The 23,925-nt window shown below is 37.7% G+C and overlaps 1 protein-coding gene across 2 annotated transcripts; it reads right to left on the bottom strand.

The window, feature by feature from the left end:
- LOC306861591 (dual specificity protein phosphatase 16-like) lies at window positions 1-23,533 on the bottom strand. Of its 2 annotated transcripts, none has more exons than XM_079403960.1 (7): window positions 23,285-23,533; window positions 13,338-13,852; window positions 9,655-9,790; window positions 6,377-6,540; window positions 4,665-4,824; window positions 3,355-3,478; window positions 1-2,901 (listed from the first exon to the last, which is right to left on the bottom strand). In XM_079403960.1, the coding sequence occupies exons 2-7, from the start codon at window positions 13,560-13,562 to the stop codon at window positions 2,154-2,156; spliced, it is 1,557 nt and encodes a 518-aa protein (XP_079260086.1). In that variant the 5' UTR covers window positions 13,563-13,852; window positions 23,285-23,533; the 3' UTR covers window positions 1-2,153. The 2 variants fall into 2 exon arrangements, with proteins under 2 accessions (XP_079260086.1, XP_079260085.1); XM_079403959.1 differs by having other exon boundaries at window positions 13,338-13,849.
- Window positions 23,534-23,925: the final 392 nt, after the last annotated feature.

Below are 23,925 nucleotides of genomic sequence, written 5' to 3'. Positions count from 1 at the left end.
GAGATGTTCAAGTACCATTGTGTTTTATTTCAACAATCAATAAACAGCTACTGATTAATATCTCCAGAAACACTCTCGTTCATCTCACAGCAGTACCTTCCGAGACACAAATCACAAAAATAACTGCTGATCTGTCTTATGAATGATTATATCAGTCATTTGACTTTATTGTAAAAATATAAAACATTGATCACTGTAGATATGCTTCTGCTTCTGATTCTGTCTTCAGCTCTATTTTCACAGCTTTAGGAAACTCTGATTCTGTCCTTCTGCTCAGTCTTCAAACGCAGATCAGAGGAAGATGGTTTTTAGGAGTCTTTTAGCTGATCCTGGAACAGACGATTCAATGCTGATGAGCAGTGATGCGAGGAGCAAGTTTTAAGAAGGTAAACCTGCACAGCTCAGTGTGAGTCTGTGAACATCAACACTGTTCTGGATCCACACTACAGCACCAATGAAGGAGAGAGGGTTTCTGGCGGTAAAGTGCTCAGACTAATGAAGTGTTTCTCGTCGGTGTCTCATCAGGTCTGACGGCTCGTGTGAAGAAGCTGCTGGAGGTTCAAGGGTTTCGGATGCAGCATCAATGAATCAGAGAAACAGAGACGTCATGTCTGTTCAACCTTGATGGAAACGAGCATCATCACACGTGTGTGTGTGTGTGTGTCTAGATCTCCAACAGATTTGCAACTTCCTGAGATCATAATTCAACACATGCATGTCAAAAATACATCAAAAGACGCTCTTAAGGTAAGACACTACAGGCGTTTTAATGCACTGCTCAGTTTTGAGTTCTATTTTGCTTCTTCTTTCAGACTAGTAGACTAAAACATCCAATATACACACTTTAGTTTATATATTTTTTGCATCTGTAGATTCCAATTGCAATCCATATCTTTGAAGAGTGTTTTTTTCCCTCTTACATACACCAAACTTTACAGTTTTATTCCCATCTATATTCTGAAGGCTTTTAGTGAGGGGTTTGCTCATTAATCATTCACACATGGTGAAAACGTAATTGTCCATAACCCCTCTGGAAATAAAAAAACTTTAATGTCAACAAAATCAAACAAGAATAGTCAACCTGGATTTATTAAATGTTCAGATTTATGTGCTGGAAATGTATATAAATTAGCCCATATTTAATTATGGAATTAATTATATGTGTATAACTAATTCTGACATTGAATTATGCATGTAAATTAAATAATTATGCATATTTTTAAATGTATATATTTCATATTTGTAATTCTTGACGTAATAAATCCTCTGGTGATGTATAGTCAAACCAAAAATTATTCAGACTCCAGATATAATTTTTGATATTTTCTTTACTAGTGGGTGCAGGACACTATAGTTCATTTATGTAAGTGAGGATAGCAAAATAAAGTCAACTGTGACATATTACATTCAAACATTCTTCATTTGACTGTATCACATATTTGAGTAATCATCATAAATGATAGAATTCATCCTGTGATAACCATTTTTAAATCAGGCTTTGCGTTACCATGGAAATGGTACTTTAAAATATTTTAGCAGTCTCCTCCCCTTAGTGGGTGGAGTCAAGTGTCATATTACAAAATGTATTACGGTCTTTTAGAATAAATTTTTTATAATCTTGACAAAATACATATCGTTCGGCAAGTTCTGAGTCTCAAGATTCCATATTTTTTGATAGAATTAATACTGACAGAGAAATCGAGACATTTGTGATTAGAATGTTGCATATAATCAAGCAAATTATAAATGAACAAATCCCTAAAACCCAATATAGGCAGGAATAAAGATTAAAGTTTGGTGTGTATAAGTGCTACTGGAGGTTTATGGCTCAGTGTAGGAGAAAAAACTCATTTTGAGAAAATGGCCTTTAAAAATATGTATTGTAATTGAAATCTATTGACACAAATAGATAAAGTGCAATAAAAGAAACACTTAAGGATGTTTTCTTTCCACTAGTCTGAAAAACCAAAAAGCCCAAAATGTTAAACTTGACATGTACAGTGTTTTGCCTGTAGTGTCTTGCATTAATTTGTATTGTGAGGTACTGGATGTCTGGCGTTCAGAGAGACTCTCCACCTTCATTCATGTGTCCGTGCGGAGTCCAAATCTGAATGAGAACAAAGCAAAGAAACAAATGACTGCGTGTGGAGTCCTCAGGAGACCTCGATGATTTCCATGCTTCCGGAGAAGCTGGACTGGCTGCTCCTCTTGGCCATCTCCTCTCGGGATCGGCTGGCCGTCATGCCGTCCATCTGGCAGCTCCTGCGCTTCAGCTGCTTCTCGAAGCTGCTCTCCTCGTGCCAGCTCCTGCGAGAGTCTCCTCCGTCTCCGCTGCGCTGCCGGCCGCGTCTCCTCACCGCCTCCAGACCCGGAGCGCAGCTGTAGAAGCACGCCGACTCGGAGGAGAGGAACCAGTTTCCGGTTACGGGTCCGAGGACGATGTCTGAGTGCCAGCCTTTTAGCGCTTCGGCCGTTTTAGACAGAGCTCCATCCACGCTGCCGCTGCGCTGGAGCATTTTATTATTATCTTCAGCCGGACTTTGCTCCGAAACCTCCTGCACCGGCGAGAACTGGCAGGGTTCGCCGACGGGAAACGCTCGCAGAGACGCTCCGGGCTCGCCGTATGACTTGATGTCCAGGGAGAAGGAGCGTTTAGGCCGGACGTTCTCCTCCGGTTCCTCGCCGAGCTGAAGGCTGCAGAGCGCTCGGGCCAGAAGATGCTCCTCGGGGACGCCGGCCAGAACGCAGGGCATCGTCAGCGGCTCCGGCTTCTCCTCGTCCGGCGGCGGTCGGGGTTTGAGCGGCGCGTCACTCGCGCTCTTCAGCTTCTTCTCGAAGTCCAGGAGCTGACCCAGGAAGTTGAAGTTGGGCGAGATGGTCGGCCGTTTCTCCTTCACGAACCTGAGAACAGACACGCATTTAGTGAGATCAGACACAGATCTCAGATCAGTCGATAATTGCAAGTTTTTATCTCACAAATCTAAACAAAATTGTCATTAGAACTGCGAGAAAAGTCAAAATTGCAAGATATAAACTCACAATTGCAAGAAAAAAGTAAAAATTGCAAGAAAAAAGTAAAAATTGCAAGAAAAAAAAGTCAGAATTGCAAGAAAAAAAGTCAAAATTGCAAGAAAAAAAGTTAAATAAAAGATATCTACAAGTTAAATTCAGCTCAACAAGTAATTTTTTTTGCATGACAGTAGTCAGAATGTGTTGAACTGTCATCTAAATAATAATAATATCACAATACGAGGAGGATTCTGTTGATCTGATGCTGAAATATGAGCTGGGTGTGTTTGAGATTCAGTCTTTAATTAACAGATGAATGAAGGCTGACAGAATCTGCTGTAGTACCTGTACGCTTCATCTAAAGACATGTCCATCCTCTTCATGATGTAGGCGATGGCGATGGTGGCCGAGCGAGAGATTCCTGCCAGACAGTGCACCAGGACTCTGGCGTTACTGGCCTTGGCTTTCTCTGACAGGAAACACACAAAAACACTTCCTGTCAGCTGACCTCCCACTCTCAACACGACCCTCATTATTACATCTACAATCACATGATCCTGTCTGATTGTGTCTATGAAAATACAGCGGTGGCCAAGATGATTAGAACACTAGTATCTCCAGCAGCTAAAACTGGTTTTAAGTCAGTTATTTGTATCTTTTGCTGTAGTGTGTCAGAAGGAAATATCAGTTTATATTTACAAACATTCATTTAGTCATTAATGGTAATAATCTCCACACAGAGATCTGATCATCATCATCTGTCTGGAATGACATGAACAAACTGAGACTAAATCCAGAAGAACTGTGTCTCCAAGCTTCAAGAAACCTCCTGCAAAGATACAGCGTTCTAATAATTTTGGCCAGCACTGTATATATGTGGAAGAAATAAAATGTTTACACAGGCCAAACTAAAACTGAACTAAAACAAACTAAAACCCAAATGAAAAATTCAATGAAACATACATAGTAACATATAAAAAAAGCAGAAGCACTACAATTATGAACTGGAAATAATGTATTAAATAAAAACTAAAACTTAATAAAACTGAAATTAAATTAAATGTAAATAGTAATATTTCAAATAAAATATAAAAACTGTAAAATAAACAAATATTGAGCCTTAAAAACAAAATGAAATGAAACCTAAATTTAAAAAGTTGAATCACTAAAATTATTAATTGGGATTAAATAAAAACTAAATATAAAATAAAAACTGAACTAAAACAAACTAAAACATTCAAACAACAAAAATTGTAAATATAGTGAATATTTAAAAAAAATAAATGAATAAAGCACATAACATAAACAATAAAAAATACACTAAAATTAAAATGAAAACTAAAAATAAGAATTCAAAATATTATTAGAAACTTCAAAGATGTGGGTGGAACAAGAAACTGATTTTTCTAATTAAAAAGAAATGGTTCAAATCAGAGCCACAGTTGAAGAATGGATTGATGTATTAAATAATATATATGTGACGGAAACAAATCTCTCTTTAAGAAGTTTTTTTTAAATATGGACTAAATGGATTGATTATATTAAAGCAAAACGCTCAGATATTTCCTGAACTGCCATGGTCATGGAACGTTTCCTCTGGAATGGAACAATTAAATATATATATCTATATTAAGATATATATGATGGTGTCTGACCTATGAACTCCACGGATCGGTCCAGCCAGGGCAGGATCTTCTCGCAGAAGCTGTCGTTGACCGGCACGCGCAGGAAGTGTGATTCGGGGATGAAGTCTGGTTTGGGGCAGGTGTTGCTGGCGTTGAGCACATAAGCGATATCATTCTGCTGCATGAGCTCCTGCGGGAACACACACATCAGAAAAAACTCTTGTGTTGGTCTGTCATCCCCATAAATAACTGTAGATGGAAATTAGCACTACAAAATTAAAAATTACAACTTAAAATGAGAAATTAAAAACTAAAGTTGAAGTTGAAGCACTAAAATTACTAAAAAAAATAAATAATTAAAAATACAACAGACCTAAAACAGACTAAAGGTGAATAACAAAATAAAATCAAACCTAAATAGTAATATTTAAAAAGTTGAAGCACTAAAATTATTAAATGGAAATTAATAAAACCTAAAACTGAACTAAAACAAACTAAAGCTGAAATTAAACTTAAATAGACACATTTAAAAAAACAAAAGCACTAAAATTACTAATTATAAAATACAAAAATAAAAGGAAAAAATGAACTATAACTGAAAAACACAATTAATGCAAACCTAAACAGTCATATTTAAAAACCTGAAGCACTAATATTATTAACTTGTATTAAATAAAAACTAAATTCGAATTTTGTATTTAAATATGATCAATATTCGAAGTTAAAAAGCATAATTTCTGAATGAAGCTTTTGGCTTCGCTCCTGAGCATCGAGCTAAATATTACTAATCCACGGTTATTCAAAGCAATAAAATAACAGACTATATTTGATAAAAGTGCATGATATTTAAAATGTTTATAAACTAAATATAATTAATTAAGTTGCTTAAACAATTAGAAACAAAACTACATCATGTATGTATGTATAGTTAATTACAAAGGACTGAAATCTAATCAAGAATACTTTTGAATTGGGAAAAACCCCATGAAGTCTCGAGACATGCTTTTTTTAAAGTTACATTAATTTTACATGCTTCTCGAAACATGTGGCTCTCTTGTGCGAGTGCAACGGTGATACATCCCTATAGAACATGCAATAAATATGTGACCCTGGACCACAAAACCAGTCATAAAGCTGGATAAATAATCTTTCATTGATGTATGGTTTGTTATGATAGGACAATATTTGTCTGAGATACAACTATTTGAAAATCTGGAATCTGAGGGAGCAAAAAAATCTAAATATTGAGAAAATCTCCTTTAAAGTTGTTCAAATTAAGTCCCAAGCAATGCATATTACTAATCAAACATGAAGTTTTGATATATTTACAGTAGGAAATTTACTAAATATCTTCATGGAACATGATCTTAATATCCTAATGATTTTTGGCATAAAAGAGAAATGTATAATTTTGATCCATACAGTGTATTGTTGGCTATTGTTACAAATATGCCTGTGCTACTGATGACTGGTTTTGTGCTGCAGAGACACATATGTGTTTTGTGTGAACGGCTTGGTTTCAGTTTTGCCGTAGATGATTGATCCGCATTGATGTTCTCTTTCTCCGCAATATTTTGAATGAGCAGCGCTGCATCTACTGGGTTCAACTGCATAAGCTAAAAAAACATTAAAATGCAATGACAACTACATCGTCACTGCATCTTGTGTGCCACTGATAAAGCTGCCTGACGCACACCTAGAATATTTGCATTCGAATGTGGATTGTTATTTGTGAGCGTCACCTTGTTGAGCACGTCTCTCTGGCAGCCCAGGTACAGGTGTGACAGGATCCGGGTCGGCCCGCTGCTGCTGACCGGGAGACAGGGCTGAGAGATGCATGACGGCACCAGCGTGGACTTCCCTTCACACAGACCCGGGAACAGGTGCGAGAACGCCACAAAACCACCTGCGGACCAGGAGAGAACACGCTATGAAGAACCGGTGCGTTTGGTCAAACTAGTGTTGATGAGGCCGGATGAAGACAGAGCGACGATGAAAACCTGCTAAAAGAGACACCCTCAAAGGATTAATGTGTCGAGCAAATCGTGTTTTTAAGCTTGCATCCAGGTTTGTGTTGGTCTGTCGTCACTATAAACAGCTTTAGATGAAAATTAACACTATAAAATTAAAAATAGCAACTTAAAATGAGAAATGCTACCTTGGCAACTAGATAAGTTTAAGTTGAAGCACTAAAATTACTAACTGGAAATAAATAACTAAAGCTGAAATTAAATTCTTTAAATAAAATGTTAATAAAATTTAAAATAAAATATACAAAAAAATAAATAAATAAAACAGAAACCTAAATAGTAATATTTAAAAAAGTCGAAGCACTAAAATTATTAAATGGAAATGAATAAAACCTAAAACTGAACTAAAATTAAATGTTTAATTAATAATGTAAAGCTGAAATTAAACTTAAAGTCATCATTTAAAAAGCTAAAGCACTAAAATTACTAACAATAAAATAAAAAAACTATAACTAAAAATTAAAATAAAAAGTAAAACTGAACTAAAACAGAAAAACACAATTAATTGATACCTAAACAGTCATACTTAAAAATGTGAAGCACTAACATTATTAACTTGTATTAAAGAAAAACTCAAACTAACCCTAAAAAACTGAAATGACATAAGCACATAACATAATTCACTAAAATTAAATTACAAAAAAAAAAAAGTTAAAATGAAAACTGCAAATGTTAAATATTAATAGACATAAAAAACATTATGAATATGAATAAACATATGAATAGTGTCTCATTCGTCTCACAGTGAATAGGGGATGAACGTTTACGTTAATAAGATACATTTACGTTTTCTCAATTGCTAACACACACTTCACCATTTTCTCTTTAGCCTCAGATGACAAATCTGTTACAAAAACCTCCTTTTGGGAAACAGGAAAAATTTGCAAGTAAATGTCTGTTACAGTATGCAGCATAAATAGAGCAGTACATATACAGTAAAATACAGCAATACACTTTTGCGAACTTTTGGACATTTTTGTCCTTTTCAGTTTGTTTTTCTATCTTTAAAATTTAATTTTTTACTATTTTTTACCAGATGGTGCCATTTTTTCAGGTTTGGTCTATAAAGCAAATACTTGCTTTATTCCTGTTTTCTGCCTTTGCTGTATTATAGAGCCAATTGGATAAATAATGCAGCTATAATTGTGTGTGTGTGTTGGTATGGATGTCAGAGTGTGGTTTGTATGTGCGTCATAAAATAACATTGTGTGTGTTCTTGTAATATTTGAGAGAGAGAAACTCTACTGCAAATCCCAAATCCAACCACTGTGAGCACCAGCGGAGTTTTGCTGGCATCTAATGGGGAAAATGTGGTACTGCGCCCAAACAAAATCTTACTAAAAGCACATTTTTGGAGATATCAACCTCAAATTTGGAACACAACTTGTTTAGATTTATGGCCTAGCAGGTTTAGAGTTCAACATGTTTCATAAAATATATATTTTATATAAAATATTGTTCATAAATAATTTTCATAAACTTCAACAATTATCAGCCATGGGTCTTCTTTAAAATGAGACCAAACTTAAGTCTGTGCTCCCAAGCTTCAAATTGTTATGGCCGTTTTTTGACATGGACCTATGTGTAAGTTTACTTTCATTTTGAGATGAAAATGCACGTTTTGAGAAACGTGTCTTTGTTTCGAGAACTGTATGAATGGTTTGGAAAATTGTGCCAAATGAAGCAGTTATAGTGTTAGCAATCGAGAAAAACTGTAAGAAGCAATCAGATGCACCAAACACGTTCATCTCTTTGACCTCATTATGGTCACGTATGATACGGTATCTGATCATGAGTCAGTCTGATCGCTAGCTGTGTGTTCTAGTGTTACACAACCCAGCGAACCTGACCAGATCAACGCAAGGAAAACAAGAGAAACATTACAGTGACAGAGAAAAGAGGAACAAATACATGAAACAAAACTCCGGTGAGCTTCAGTTCCTCTCCACCTCTGGAGTCACTTCCTGTGTAATGTCAGCGGTGAGAGTCGCACACACACACACACACACATGTGCAGTTATGTAATAATGAGGTCATACTAGAGCTGAACTGAGTGTTTGTTCCTCAAAAGTCAAAATAGTTGTATACGAGCAGAAAAGACTCAAAAAACAATGTTAAAGTGTGTGTGTGAGAGAGAGTGTGTGTGTGTGTGTGAGAGGGAGAGTGTGTGTGTGTGTGTGTGTGTGTGAGAGGGAGAGAGTGTGTGTGTGTGTGTATGTGTGAGAGGGAGAGAGTGTGTGTGCGTGTTAGAGGGAGAGTGTGTGTGTGTGTGTGAGAGGGAGAGAGTGTGTGTTTGTGTGTGTATGTGTGAGAGGGAGAGAGTGTGTGTGTGTGTGTTAGAGGGAGTGTGTGTTTGTGTGTGTGTGTGTGTGAGAGAGAGAGGGTGTGAGTGTGTGTTTGTTTCTGTGTTGGAGAATGTGTTTGTATGTGTGTGTGTGTGTGTGAGAGAGAGGGTGTGTGTGTGTGTGTGTGTCTGTTTCTGTGTTGGAGAATGTGTTTGTATGTGTGTGTGTGTGTGTGAGAGAGAGGGTGTGTGTGTGTGTCTGTTTCTGTGTTGGAGAATGTGTTTGTATGTGTGTGTGTGTGTGTGAGAGAGAGGGTGTGTGTGTGTGTGTGTGTGTGTCTGTTTCTGTGTTGGAGAATTTGTGTTTGTGTGTGTGAGAGGGGGGGGGGGGGTTGTGTGTGTGTGTGTGTGTGTGTGTGTGCTCTTGCACAGCTATCTTTGTAAGGACCGATTTGAGTTTTAGACCATTGCAGTGAGGACAATCTTGTAAAGTGAGGACATTTTGGCTGGTTCTCACTTTCTGAGACCCCAGTAAAAGGCTTGTTTGAAGGTCAAGACTTGGTTTTAGCGATCAGGTTAGAATTGTGTAAAGGTTAGGTTAAGGGTAAGGAGCTAGAGATTGCATTGTGTCAATGTATGTCCTCACAAAGATAGCTATATGTAGTGTGTGTGTGTGTGTGTGTGAGTGAGTGTGTGTGATTTGAACCTGAGAGCAGGTGGACTGATGGGAAACTCTTCTCCAGCTTGGCCAATAGGACGCTGAGAAAGGCCTCTGATGAGAGGGAGGCGGGGTCAGACGAGCTCTGGTCATACACCACGACCTCTTGACCCTGGAGCTCCAGCTGAAACACACACACACACGTAATGAAACGCTGAGTTCATATCTGCTCCTTATTCCCTGTTTTCTAGATTTCTAGTAAAATCTTTGTCGCTCTAGTGTTCTGGTTGTTAAAATAATGTTTATCTAATAGCTCTATATTCATACTACTCTTTGTCCAGTTGTGTCAGTGCAGTTTTCTACCTTAGTTAGTAGCTTGCAATGTTGGGGAAAGTTCATTTTAAAAGTAATGCATTACAATATTGCGTTACTCCATTAAAAAGTAACTAATTGTGTTACTTAGTTACTTTTTATGGAAAGTTGTTACTTTTGACTGGGCTTGCTTATTTGTTTTTTTAATAACAAAAACCCAACAGTTATATTTTTGGTGGCTGTAAGGACCCTTTCACACCAAAAGTGAAAGAAATAAGCCTCATGCTGAAGGAATTGCCTCTGAACCTCACTCCTGATTTCTCTCAACACAGGGACAGGAGAGCTGTCAATCAAAAAATGGGAAACAAAGTAACCTGCGCTACTTATTTGAAAAAGTAACTGATATTTCATTACAAATTTAAAAGTAATGTGTTACTTTACTCGTTACTTGAAAAAAAGTAATCTGATTACATACCTCGCATTACTTGTAATGCGTTACCCCCAAAACTGGTAGTTTGAAGTGTTGCTAACGTTTGAAAGTAAAGCTGGTGCTGCAGATCTCTGGCCCACTTACAGCAGCGACCCACATAACGCCGCTCGGGTCCTCTGATAGAAACAGGACTCTAGAGGAGCAGATGCTCGGTCTGATCACTGAAGGATATAAAGAGCGATACGCGCTGACAAAGACTGAGCACTCGCACAGATAACTATGGGATGAGGTCACTCGGCAACCTGTTGCTAAGGCGTCTCAATGGCCCTCGTGAGAGACGATGGCTTGTTTGTTTCATTTGTTCATTGTGAACACACACACACTCAGGTCTGCTGCACACTTTATAGCCTATAAACCTTTCTAAGGCTTTAAATGATCAACATGATCAAACTTTGCTGTTTCACACAATCTACTCCATGCCTTCTGTCGTCTGATTGATAGTTTAGTTTTTTAAGTTAAAGGTCTTTTAGTGCAATTGTACAAACGTCCAGCTTCACCTGGTGCTTCATGTGTTTTTTGCTGTTAAATCTGGACTAAGTAAACTTCAGAATAACTGCAGTCATATTTCCAGATGAACACTTCCTGGACTGAAGCAGCTCAGCTTTACTTGATTCTCCATCAATCATTTTTTTGTAAAATCAGTGCGTCTCAAATCTGATCATCAGGATCTTTTGAGGAGCGTTTGTTTCCAGAAGCTTTACTTTCTCTGTTCCTCAGCGGAGGAATGATCTTCACAAGCCTCCAAAACATCTCACATCTTCTGAGGAGCGTTTATTTCTTCATCTCTCGATCAGCATTGCATTATATGTTTGGATCATTACAATCTCAGCTTACTAAGACATATTATGATATAGAGTGACCACTGAAATTTGTATATCATTTTATGTCAGTATCTGCTGCACTGTTATAAAGATCTCATTGATTTACATTTATACTTCATCATATATCAGCATCAGCACCAAATTGCATATTTTTGCTCAGTTATCAAATATGTGACCCTGGACCTCATAAGGGTCATTTTTTCTAAATTGAGATTAATACATCATCTGAAAGATGAATAAATAATCTTTTATTGATGTATGGTTTGTTATGATAGGACAATATTTGGCTGAGATACAACTATTGGAAAATCTGGAATCTGAGGGAGCAAAAAAATCTAAATATTGAGAAAATCTCCTTTAAAGTTGTTCAAATGAAGTTCTTATCAATGCATATTACTAATCATAAATTAGGTTTTTATATATTTACGGTAGAACATTTACAAAATATCTTCATGGAACATGATCTTTACTTAATATCTAATGATTTTTGGCATAAAAGAGAAATGTATAATTTTGATCCATACAATGTATTGTTGGCTATTGCTACAAATATACCTGTGTTACTCATGGCTGCTTTTGTGCTCCAGGCTCACATATGATATAACACATACGCAAAGTTTTGTGTTAGGATATTCACGCTGCTCTTTTACATGCAATGAGCGATTCAGGTTCAAAACACTGCTTTGTTTTGAGCATCAAACAGCATCCAGTTTGACTGTAAAAGAGCAGCGTGAACATCCTGCTAAACATCTGCTTCAGATGACACTAGGGCTGGGTGATTTTTCAGATTTTATCGATTAATTCGAATTTAATGTTTTGCCACGATTTTATTTCTTAGAAATCGAGGAATTGCAATTTTGAATAGAAATATTACTAAACGTTAGAATTAGACACTTTGACAATATGCCAATGATAACAGTGAAGGTCCACAAGTAGAATATATTGCTCGGTTCCATTCAAGCAGAATGCGCTTTTGTGTTGACAAAGATGTGACGTGGGCAGTGGATTAGGAAAAACGTGCACGAAGATGGGAATAAACTTCTTTTAACTTGAGCACCGCATTTTTATAATGCCGTTTCATGCATGAGACACTGCAAGAGATGCGAGTGCAACAGTCAAATGCGTCCATGTTTACACAGAAAAAACTATGGAAAAGCAGTGCAAGCGAATAAGAAACCTGTGAAGAACTACTAGTGTATGTCTGATTTTTCATGTTTCCCTCATGGTGGCAGGCTGAAAGCTGCTGTTGTTTTTACAGAACACTTGTGACCCTGCAACACAAAAGCAGTCTTAAGTCGCTGGGGTATATTTGTAGCAATAGCCATCAATACACTGTATGGGTCAAAATTATTGATTTTTCTTTTATGCCAAAAATCATTAGGATATTAAAGATCATGTTCCATGAAGATATTTTGTAAATTTCTTACCGTAAATATATTAAAACTTAATTTTTGATTAGTAATATGCATTGCTAAGAACTTAATTTGAACAACTTTAAGGCAATTTTCTCAATATTTAGATTTTTTTGCACCCTCAGATTCCAGATTTTCTAATAGTTGTATCTCAGACAAATATTGTCCTATGATAACAAACCATACATCAATGGAAAGATTATTTATTCAGTTTTCAGATGATGTATAATACAATTTACCCTAATGACTGGGTTTGTGAATCAGGGTCAAATTTATAGTTAATAATAGTCTACTGGTGTAATATCTTCAGTCATTTTGAATTTGAATTACCTTGACTTTTCAGATTTTTTTTAAAGCATTTTCCTCGTATTATTACTGACTCAGTGCATCTCAGTGTGGTATGGAAACAGCTCCAATCAGGACTGCAAAGCACTACAGAGAGTTGTGAGCTTAGCTGAGCGCATCTCAGGGTCTGCTCTCCCCTCTCTGCAGGACATCTACCTCAAACGCTGCAAAAATAGAGCTGTTAAAATCATCAAGGACTCTAATCACCGTGCTAACCGTCTATTCACTTTGCTTCCATCTGGTAAGCGCTTCCGTAGCCTGATGGCAAAAACTGAGAGACTTAGGAGGAGCTTCTTCCCCAGGCCATCAGGCTCCTAAACTCTAACTCATACTTCCTGTAGTTTCACGCACCTTCCTCTTGGCCGAATGCTGCAGGAGTTCACTGATCTGGATCTTGTCCTGCTGTAATCTCCTCTTCATCAGCTTGGAGCAGTTGACGTTCACAGCCTCCAGGATGTGACACGTGTTATACTCCACGAACGAGCGGCTGTCGATCAGCAGCACGTGGTCCAGACCGCCCTCCAGCAGAGCCACCAGACCCTCGGCCCCGATGGGCCGTGCCGTGCACTCGCACATACCCACAATCCCTCAGTCGTTCTCGTCGCTAACAGTCTCTGTGTCTCAGTGACGCTGCCGGCGGACCCTCAGGAGATCAACGGCCCCATTGTAGCAGTGGATGATGTCACCTGGTGGTGGCCTAAAAACGTGTGAGAAAAAGCCAGAGGAAACTCCAGAGGAAAAACGCACTGTGTGTGTGTGTGTGTTTGGGGCGCAGTGGCTGATGGGAGTTTCTTTCACACCATCACAGGGGCTCTACAGACGAGCGACAGCTCCTGACCACTGAGCTCCATCATGAAGATCTCCTGCTGAGACACAAAAACAACCTGTGAGCACTCATGTCCAGTGTTATAGGGATCGTTCACCCAAAAATTACTCACCCTCATGTCATTCCAAACCCGTAAGACCTTCGTTCGTCCTTCGACCATCTTCGGAACACAAATTAAGATATTTTTTAATTGAGTCATTATTTTTGTTTTCTTTGCGCACAAAAAGTATTCTCATAGCTTCGTAAAATTAAGGTTGAACCATTGATGTCACATGGATTTGTTAACGATCTCCTTGCTATGTTTCTGAGCCTTGATCATGTTAAGATGCTTGCTGTCTATGGAGGATCAGAGAGCTCTCGGAATGCATCAAAAATATCTTAATTTGTGTTCCGAAGGTTTGGAACGACATGAGGGTGAGTAATTAATGACAGAATTTTCATTTTTGGGTGAACTATTCCCTTAAGCCCCATTCACACCAAGAACAATAACTATAAAGATAAAGATCTTAACATCCACACCAGCGGACGATATCGTCTGTTTATTCTAAGCGCACACTCATCTGCTGCTTTAAATCCTCAAGCTCATTATAGCAGGATGATTTCTGATTGGGTGTTAATGTTTGTATCGTTCATCAGCTGGAAAAAAATTAGTTCTGAAATTGATTCCAACGAAATCGTTTCTCTGTGCCTTTATCATTACAGCTGTGGTGTGCTGTTCTTTAATACTGAGAACGATATCCTTATCGCTATCTTTATAGTTATCATCCTTGGTGTGAACGGGCCTTTACTTCACAATACTGTATGCATTACAAAATTGCATTACTCCATTAAAAAGTAACTGTGTTATGCATTACGTTACTTTGGCGTTACTCGTTGTCACCTTGTCTGGGCTTGTTTATTTGTTTTCAATAACAAAATAAAACAAAACAAACAAAAAACAAAAGTTATATTTTTGGCAACTGTTAAGGGCTCTTTGACACCAAGAGTGAAATTAATAAGCCTCAACAAGAAAGTTCTGCTTTAGTTATGTCATCTTGTCATTAATGTTTACAGAACTACACAGAAACCAGTGAAATTCCCCTGCGTGCCATAAAAGCCTGCCAGACAGTCCTGTATGACGAGAAACTCCCAACAACAACAATAGCAGCAGCACACGACCGGCAATTAAACATACGCAGTGTTGGGAAGGTTACTTTGGAAATGTAATAGGTTACAGATTACAAGTTACCCTTCTTAAAATGTAATAAGTACTGTAACTTTTCAATTAATTTATGAATGTAACTGATTACTTTTCTAAATTTCTAATGTTTTCAACTGTTAATAATTTTAAAGCATGTTAACCAGGCAGGTTTAACCTTACAGTAGTACTCAACACTGATTACTGTCAGACTGTCAAAATCTTTCATCACTTGAATTAAGATTATAATATTTAAATTTTAAAGGAGACATTGGATGAAAAATATCTTAATTTGCATATAAATGTGTCTTAGCAGTTTGTGGACACAACCACCCTACAATAATAGAAATTCCCCCAAAAACCTAAACAGTCTCAATTATTAAGCCATTTTGATTTTGGAGTGAATAACCAGCGCTCTCTTCCACCTTTAATACCACGACTGAGATGAGACCCTTGAGCAAGGCACCAAACCTCCAGCTGCTCCCCGGGCGCCGCAGCATTATGGATGCCCTCTGCTCCGGGTGTGTGTTCATGGTGTGTGTGTGCACTTGGATGGGTTAAATGCACACCACAAATTCTGAGTATGGGTCACCATACTCGGCCACAAGTCACTTCACTTTCACTAAATTCGTTTATGCCTTGTTGTGCAAATCATTTTACTCCAGACTGTATTCTCTTAGAGTTAAAGTAATTATTAAAACTGTACAGTTATCGTAATGGTCATCGTCTTTAGTGTGAACGGGTGGCTGAACAGTTTTGTGTCACATGTGTCTGGATCAAATCAAAGCTCTGATCCCGACATCAGCACTTATCTGGAAAAACCATCAATCTTTCCATCTGTTTGTTTCACAAACGCTTCCATCTCACGTCTGTCATTACTATACTAACATGAACCATTGACTTTATGAAGACTCCATGAATTCAGAATGTAAACGAAGTCAATCATGACGTCAGGATCACTGTTTTAAAGGGTCATACAAGAACAATATTTGGTGTATTTGGTGTAATGCAATATGTTTATGTGGTTTAAAGTTCAAAAAACACATTATTTTCCACATACTGTACATTGTTACTTCTCTATGCTCCGCCTTTATGAAACGTGTAACTTTTCACAAAGCTCATTGTTCTGAGAAGCGAGGCATGCTCTGATTGGCCAGCTATCCTGTGCGTTGTGATTGGCCGAATACCTCAAGCGTGTGACAGAAATGTTACGCCCTTCACCATATTGTGATGGCGTTTCCTAATGCCGACGAGACTAAAACAATAAAACCCATTACAAACTAAGCATTTGTTGCATCCAGAGGGGACATAATTACTGATTATAATAACTTATACTGTCTTAAACATTACCATGTCTGCATTTGTGATCGGGGAAACAACAAACAACAAGCACTACTCCACACTGCTCAAAACTCGTATTTGAAAAGTCAGTAGCAGAAACATACTTACAGGCTGAGAGTCAGAAGCGTCCGACTGTCCTTGCAAAGTTGGAATTGCCCCACTTTATAGAAACAGCCTTTGAGCAAGCCAGCATTGTAGGCTACTCTCCTGCCAGGTTCAGGAAATAGTCCTCCATAAAATGCGCTGCACACACTCTAATATTTGGGTTGAACTGTTCTGGAACAGTGCTGTAAATATAATTTAACCACTGATTTCTAGTTTTGTCCACTTTTGGAAGCCCAAACAAATAACGAAAGTAGTTTCGCTTTCACAACGAAACACAGCGTCTCCAGGACATGATGCCGGCGGCAGCAACAATACTACAGCGAGAAAAAATAAATCACGTGGACAAGTCTTAACTTTGATAAAGAATATCTCTTTGGTTTTGAGACTTCAGGGATCTTATCTATGCACAAACAGCTTGTAACACTCCAAAGAGAAAGGAAAACTTGAAATCGCATCATATGATCCCTTTAAATTGTCACAGAAGCATCAGTCGAAAGAGTGAAAGCGAAGTCCAGATGTGAGCGAGACCGAAGCCATGCTGACATGAGAAGATCAGCTTCACACGCGTGTGTGGAGGCGGCAACATGAGATCAGGTGACGTCATCATGAATAGGGTCTGTTCGGGCCTCTGGGAGAAAAGCGTTTCCATCCCCCATCAAATATTGAACAAAACCAGAGTTTCTGCATCTTATGTTTCCCTCTAATAACATGAAACTGGAGCGATGAGCATTTCCTCATAAAACACATTTTATTGTTTTTCTCAGCTTTTAAAATGGTTGACGCACATTGGCATCACGGTTTCTTCGAGTCACATCACGGTTTAAATTTTCTCTGGCCTTGTTTGCGAAAGGCTGAGCTGAATTAAAACTGTTTGCTGTGTGTTTTTCTGATCGAAGGTTAATAGCTCAACCTGCCTGGCAGAGATAACAGTCATGGAGGACTTTGACCCGTCGGTCAGCCATCAGAACACAAACAGATCAAACGAGGCTGAAATAAAACCACTATGCTTTAAAGGCCCAAGACGTTGCAAATGAAACGTGCAAACTGAGCTTTCCAGTCTCTGAGGTGAACATCAGTCGAAAGTTATGCTGAAACCTCTAAAATTATGTTAAAAACAGCTGTTCTAAAATCAAATTTAAGATTATTTAAGATACCGTATGTTGTGTGATCAATAGCCGAGGGGAAACATATTTTATGCATAATGAGGGACATTTAATCTTATACATAGTTCGAAATGTCTATGCTTTACTACTTCCAGTTGCTCATTCAAACAGATGCGAGAAATAAAGTAGATGAGTAAAGTTTGTGAACAAACTTTGAGGTTGGCTTGAGAAAGCCTATCCTGAAAGTTTGAAGCAGTTTTAAAAGCTTGAAGCTTGAAATTTTAGACAGATAGATGTTGCTAGCTAGCATGGTTTAACATGCTGTGAGGATGTTGCAAGCATGTTTTAGCATGATTAGCATGTCATTACAATGTTGCTAGCATGATTAGCATGTTGCTAACATGTTTTTAACATGTTTTAACTTGTTACCATGTTGCTAGCATGTTTCTGGCATGATTCGAATTCTGCTAACATGTTAGCATGTTTAACATGTTTCTAGCATGATTAGCATGTTGTTAACATAAACATGCTGGTAGCATGTATCTTGCATGATTAACATGTTGCTAGCATGCTGTTAACATTTTTAGTGTTGTTAACATGTTTTTAACATGATTAAGCATGTTGTTGGCATGATTAGCATGTTTCTAACATGATTACCGTGTTGCTAGCATGATTAACATGTTGTTACCATGTTGATAATGTGTTTCTATCATGATTACCATGTTGCTGGCATGTTTTAAAGTGGACAAAGTGCACAACTCTATTACCTGCCTGAAAGTACAGATACTGCTGGTCAAATATTACTCCATTACAAGTGATAGTTGTAAAGACAGATTTTGCTTTTAAAAGTACTTAAAGGGTTACTCCACCCCCAAAATGAAAATTTTGTCATTAACCACTTACCCCCATGTCGCTCCAAACCCGTAAAAGCTTCGTTCGTCTTCGGAACACAAAGATATTTTGAATGAAAACTGGGAGGCTTGTGACTGTTCCATTGACTGCAAACCAATTTTCACCATCAAGGCACAGAAAAGAATAAAAAAACATTGTCAGAATAGTCCATCTGTGGTTCAACCGTAACGATATGAAGCTGCGACAATACTTTTTGTATGCAAAGAAAAAAAACGTCAGCTGCACTGCCAGTGGATACTCTCCAAAATGGTGCTACGCTGACACAGAGGAGACAAATTGTTGAATAAAGTCTTTTTTTTTTCCTTTACGTACAAATAGTATTCTCATAGCTTCATAATGTTACGGTTGAACCACTGATGGCAGATGGACTATTCTGACGATGTTTTTTTATACTTTCATGTGCCTTGACAGTGGAACACAGTCACAAGCCTCCTGGTTTTGATCCAAAATATCTTAAAGATGCCATAGAATGCATTGATACAGTATTTGTTATTGTTCTCTGATATCGACATAGAAGGTATGTGGCTTAGGTAAGGGCAAGATTTCTCAAGAAACAGTTTTACATGTCCATTTACAACCCTAGGATTTCTCCCCAGAATGAAACGGTCTGTTATTGGTTTATTTGGAAGGGTCATGAATAATAATGTTGAGCTCTGCTCTGACAATATTAAACAAATATCGCGCAGTAATGTGCAAAAATAATCAATCATCAGGCCGTCGGCGCCCCTGCAGGCCTTTGTTGTGATGCGTAATCTACATTAGCTTTATTATTATACATTATGTATTTTAACAGTTTTGTTCAATAAAACCATATGATTTCTTGCTTTTGATACTTTATTTGAACTAATTATTATTGCATCATTGCTATTATATATGTATTTTAAGTCATTTTAAAAGCTATTGTTCTATTTTTATTACCACAAAAAGATTTATTAGAATTATAGGGCCCTATGAAATCCGCTTTATTTCCAAATTCCATTTTCATGTTTCTATACTCTGTTTTAATGGTTAAATTAAATTTTATAGACAGCCTGTCTAATTAATTGAGTTTTATCAGTACCAAATTCTGTTTTCCATTATTTTCTGTGTATTATTACATTTTAATAATCAAAAGCATATTCAATTAATTGATTTTATATTTTAAAAGTTTTTATGAGATGGACACTTGCTTCTTGCACTTTTTGTTGCACTTTACTTTTGATTTAAAAACAGGATTTCATAGAAATTTGGATTTAATTTGGTTTAATAAAATATTCATAAAGCTAAATGGTTGATTTTTTTGTGGGAAATTAATCGTTTAGATTAATTGATTAATCGATAAATTAGTCGATAGATTAATCTAAATAAAAATAGTCGTTAGTGGCAGCCCTAGTACTTGCCACATAGTTTACAAGATCAGATGCTTGTCAGTGGTGCTCAGGATCTGTAAATCATTCGCCATCATCCTCAGTCATCTCTCCTTACTCTGTTTGAGTGGAAAGTGAAATCTTATGTACTGTAATGTAACAGGCTACTACCGCTAGCAGCTAACCATGTCCCTTTAGTGGCTTGTGTTGTTTTCTGATGGACTTCTGATGGTTCGGCTGGCGGCTGGCCTAGAACAAGGGCGGGTTTATGCAAATGTCAGGGGTGTAACTATTAGTGATCCCGACTGTTACGTAACAGTCGGTGTTATGTTCTGATTCGCCTGTTTTTCAGTGGTCTTTTTTTATTCACGAGATTTACATAAGGAGGAGGAAACAATGGTGTTTGAGGCTCACTGCATGTCATTTCCATGTACAGAACTCTTATTATTCAACTATGCCAAGGTAAAGAAAGTTGTCCATTCTATGGCACCTTTAAACTGTGTTCCCGAAGACGAATGAAGCTTTTACGGGGTTGGAACGACATGGGGGTAAGTGATTTTAGCACGTTAAAAAATAGGCCTAAATACGACCTCACGTTGTGTCAATCACGTTTACACACTGCCTCCGAAACTTCCGTCCGTCATAAAAAAATTCAGACCAGGTTCGATCAGGAAAGGATGACGAATACTAAAAAAATAAAAAATGCATTCGAAAAACTGTGTGCTAGGACCTTTGCTGTACAAAATTTTTACCCACTCAATGAAAGTCTATGGGATTTTTTAATAGATTTGATCATCCGTTAAAAGAAAATTGTTAGTCCGATCAGTTAGAAAAGATGTAGCAACCCACGTCAGACCAGTCTGAAGGTCTGACCCAAGTTTGGTGGTTGTAGCTTCAAAACTCTAGGAGGAGATAAGCTATAGTCCAAATCTGGTCTCAGAAGAAGAAGCTTAAAGGGGTCATCGGATACCCATTTTACACAAGTTATGATATGATTCTAGACATGATTCTTTAGGGTCTTAATGAAAAGTCTATAACATACTTTGGTTAAAATTTCTCAATGGTAGTGTAAAAAAGCACCTTTACCCTGTCAAAATCAGCTCTGTCTTCATCAAGTCATTATAGTCCATGTTGCTTTAAATGCTAATGAGCTCTGCTGACCCCGCCCCTCTCTTCCATGGAGTGATGAGCAGACTGTAAACTTCAGCTGCGAAACTGGCTAACTAGCACATTATTAGGAATAGTGATTTGCAAAGATTCATAAAAACCCTTACACTCACTACTTCTCTAGATGAAGCTGGATCACGAATGTTTCGGGTGAACATAGATGCATTTAGGTAGATCGGGATCGGCACATACCCTTCAAAACGAAAGTACTGTTAATCCTCTGCATCTTCAGCGGCTCAGATGTCAGGAGTAAATAACGACTGCTATATTCATTATTACATCCAACAACAAAATTACCCAAATCGATTAATCTGAGACATCTTGTCTTCCCCTGCACCGGAGTCAACACAATGGTGGACGGATGACAGCTCACTCAGGGCGGGGCTAAGGTAAGACGGTCTTGTCAATCAACTCTCGTGGGAGGGGCCTGTGCAGAATTACATCATTCTGACAGGACTCTCCGAACAGCCTGATTTGAGAAAGGGGATTTTAAAACAGGGATTTAAAAAAAAAACACTGGGTGGATTTTTATCACTATACACACACTTCCAACACACATTTACATCCAAACAACTTGTGAATTTTGCATCCAATGACCTCTTTAAACAGTAGATCAGTTGGTTGGTTTTCTCAAGCCTGATCTAACCGGCTTCTTCAGGTAAGACATTTGTGGAAATGAAACAGTGACGTGAGCGCATTCATCTTTACGAGGGGAAATTCTCGATTCCTCCAGAACATCACAGATACAAGTTCCTCATCGCCAGATTCGCAACCACAACAAACCGCCAGGAAGCCGAGGCAGATCCTAATGACAGACCTCCTCCTGCGCGCCTGTGTTTGACGAGGAGACGATAACGAGCACCATGACTCTCACTGTCTGTCCGCTGTCAGTCGTAAAGAACCCGCACATCACGACATCCTCTTTAAACATGGATGCAAGAGTGTGAGAGGTTAATTTTAGGAAGTTCTCCTTCAGTGCCGTCACACCCCTGGAGCGACGCCAGGCCGCGATTAGCAGACCGACTTCCTCCTGAGACGCTCACAGAACAACATCACACTGACTGACCCTTCATATGGACATCTGAACACCTTCAGACTCGCTTAAACATGATAGAAACACACAAACCCAAACCCACCTTTGGCTTGATTTGTACTCTTCTGGTTAGAGCCGTTCTGTTGGGAAATGCTGTCTTTAAATCAATGGGAAAGTCTTTCCGAGACTCGTATTTGTGAAGAAATGATGTTTTAGTGCAGGTAGTGACCCTTAACACATGCCATGTTTACTCTGAGTTTGTGTTTGTAACATAGAAACAGTCGCACAACAACACCATAAGCGCTTTCTGTTCCTCCACAGGTGATTTTTATAACGCCGCTGGTGAATAAACATGCTGAACTTCCCTTTCAGAAATATCCTGAAATGAGAGACGTGATCATGTGACCCTCACACAATGAAAACAGAAAATAACAGTACCATGGTATTACCGTGTTTTCAAAAAGATATATTTGATCAGTATTTTTTTGATCAGTGTTATTTTTAGTATTATTGAGATCCTATTACAGTTTTGGTTAATGCTTTTTTTTAAATACTTTCTGAATTCATGTTAATTGTAGTTAAAGCTTTAGTGTTTTTGTCTTTTTATTTGTAGTTTTTATTCATTTTTATTTCAGTTTTAGTTTCAGTTATTTTAGGGTAAGGAGAAATGTTGCCTTTGGCAACTATAGTTAAAATAAGTTTACGTTTATATATATATATATATATATATATATATATATATATATATATATATTATTGTACTTCAGTTAACTTTTTTTATTTAAAGCAACAAAAAAAATTTATGTTAACTATAACAGCCCTGAAATAGACGGATTTACATGTATTCATTTAGCACACATTTTATTCAAAGTGACTGATAATGATATTAAGGTGCTGTTATATAAGTATGAACAGAATATACTATGGTAATACTGTAGTATTCTCTTAAGTACACGGTACACAAGTGTGATAATCATTCAGTGTCATGGTCTATATGATACCATCACAGTACCATGGTTTCACCACAGTAGTACTTTACTCTAAAGAACATTTTGAGTAACATTTGAGTAATTGTCAACAGAACACGAGTGTGTTTTTGTAACGTTATATGTCAGTCTCATTATGTGTCATATGAACTTTAGCTAAACACATACTAACGAACAATAAACGGAACTTTCCAAAACTTTAAACTCATTTTAACCAACTTTACTAAGTAAACGAAACTAACAAGAACATCGTGTCTCCACACACACACACACACACACACGCACACGCACACGAAACTCACCGTGAACGTTTTATGTCCGTCTCATTTTACAGTAAATCCACTGATAAAGATGACCGGATGAGTAGAGATGAGCGGGTGGGTAGTTAAACTAGTTAAAGCTGGTGAGCTCATCGGGTAAAAATAACATCATGGCGTCATTGAAACTCACTCCGGCCACAAACACACTCAACAAACAGAGCTAAAACCGAGAATAAAGCCGCAGATCTGCTGACATCCGCTGATGAGGCTGTTCACACTGACTCTGGGTGTAAATGAGTGTAAAACAGTGTAAATTAGTTTAAGAGGCGGAGCTTGATCCGGCGCTCATTACATAATAAACAGCAGAACTCTGTTCATTTCGCTTTATTACGAGTTACACGCGTCAACATTAACTAAAAATCATTAACTAAGTCTTTTAGGTGATTTAATAGAGACATTAGACAAATTCCTGATTGGGGCCAGTGTCCCCTGAGGGCCCCCTGTGTGTGTGTGTGTGTGTGTGTGTGTGTGTGTGTGTGTTTATGTGGTTTATGAGGACACAAATTTGTATGACATGGGTATTACAACATGACACTTTCGGTGTCCCCGTAACAAGGGCTTATAAATCATACAGAATGCGTTTTTTAAAAAAATCTAAAAATGCACAAAGTTTTCTGTGAGGG

This window comes from Barbus barbus, assembly GCF_936440315.1.
Source record: "Barbus barbus genome assembly, chromosome: 42".
In the NCBI taxonomy this organism is placed as follows: Eukaryota; Metazoa; Chordata; class Actinopteri; order Cypriniformes; family Cyprinidae; genus Barbus; species Barbus barbus.
This window is presented reverse-complemented; position numbering and strand designations above follow the sequence as displayed.

Bases quoted from the DNA above. Each gene is read 5' to 3' on its own strand.
- LOC306861591 (XM_079403960.1), bottom strand. From the start codon at position 13,562: ATGTGCGAGTGCACGGCACGGCCCATCGGGGCCGAGGGTCTGGTGGCT. The intron at 6,541-9,654 runs GTTCAAATCACA...CCTGGTCCGCAG, and splicing joins ATCAGTCCACCTGCTCTCAG to GTGGTTTTGTGGCGTTCTCG. The intron at 3,479-4,664 runs GTCAGACACCAT...GTTTCCTGTCAG, and splicing joins CCGATCCGTGGAGTTCATAG to AGAAAGCCAAGGCCAGTAAC.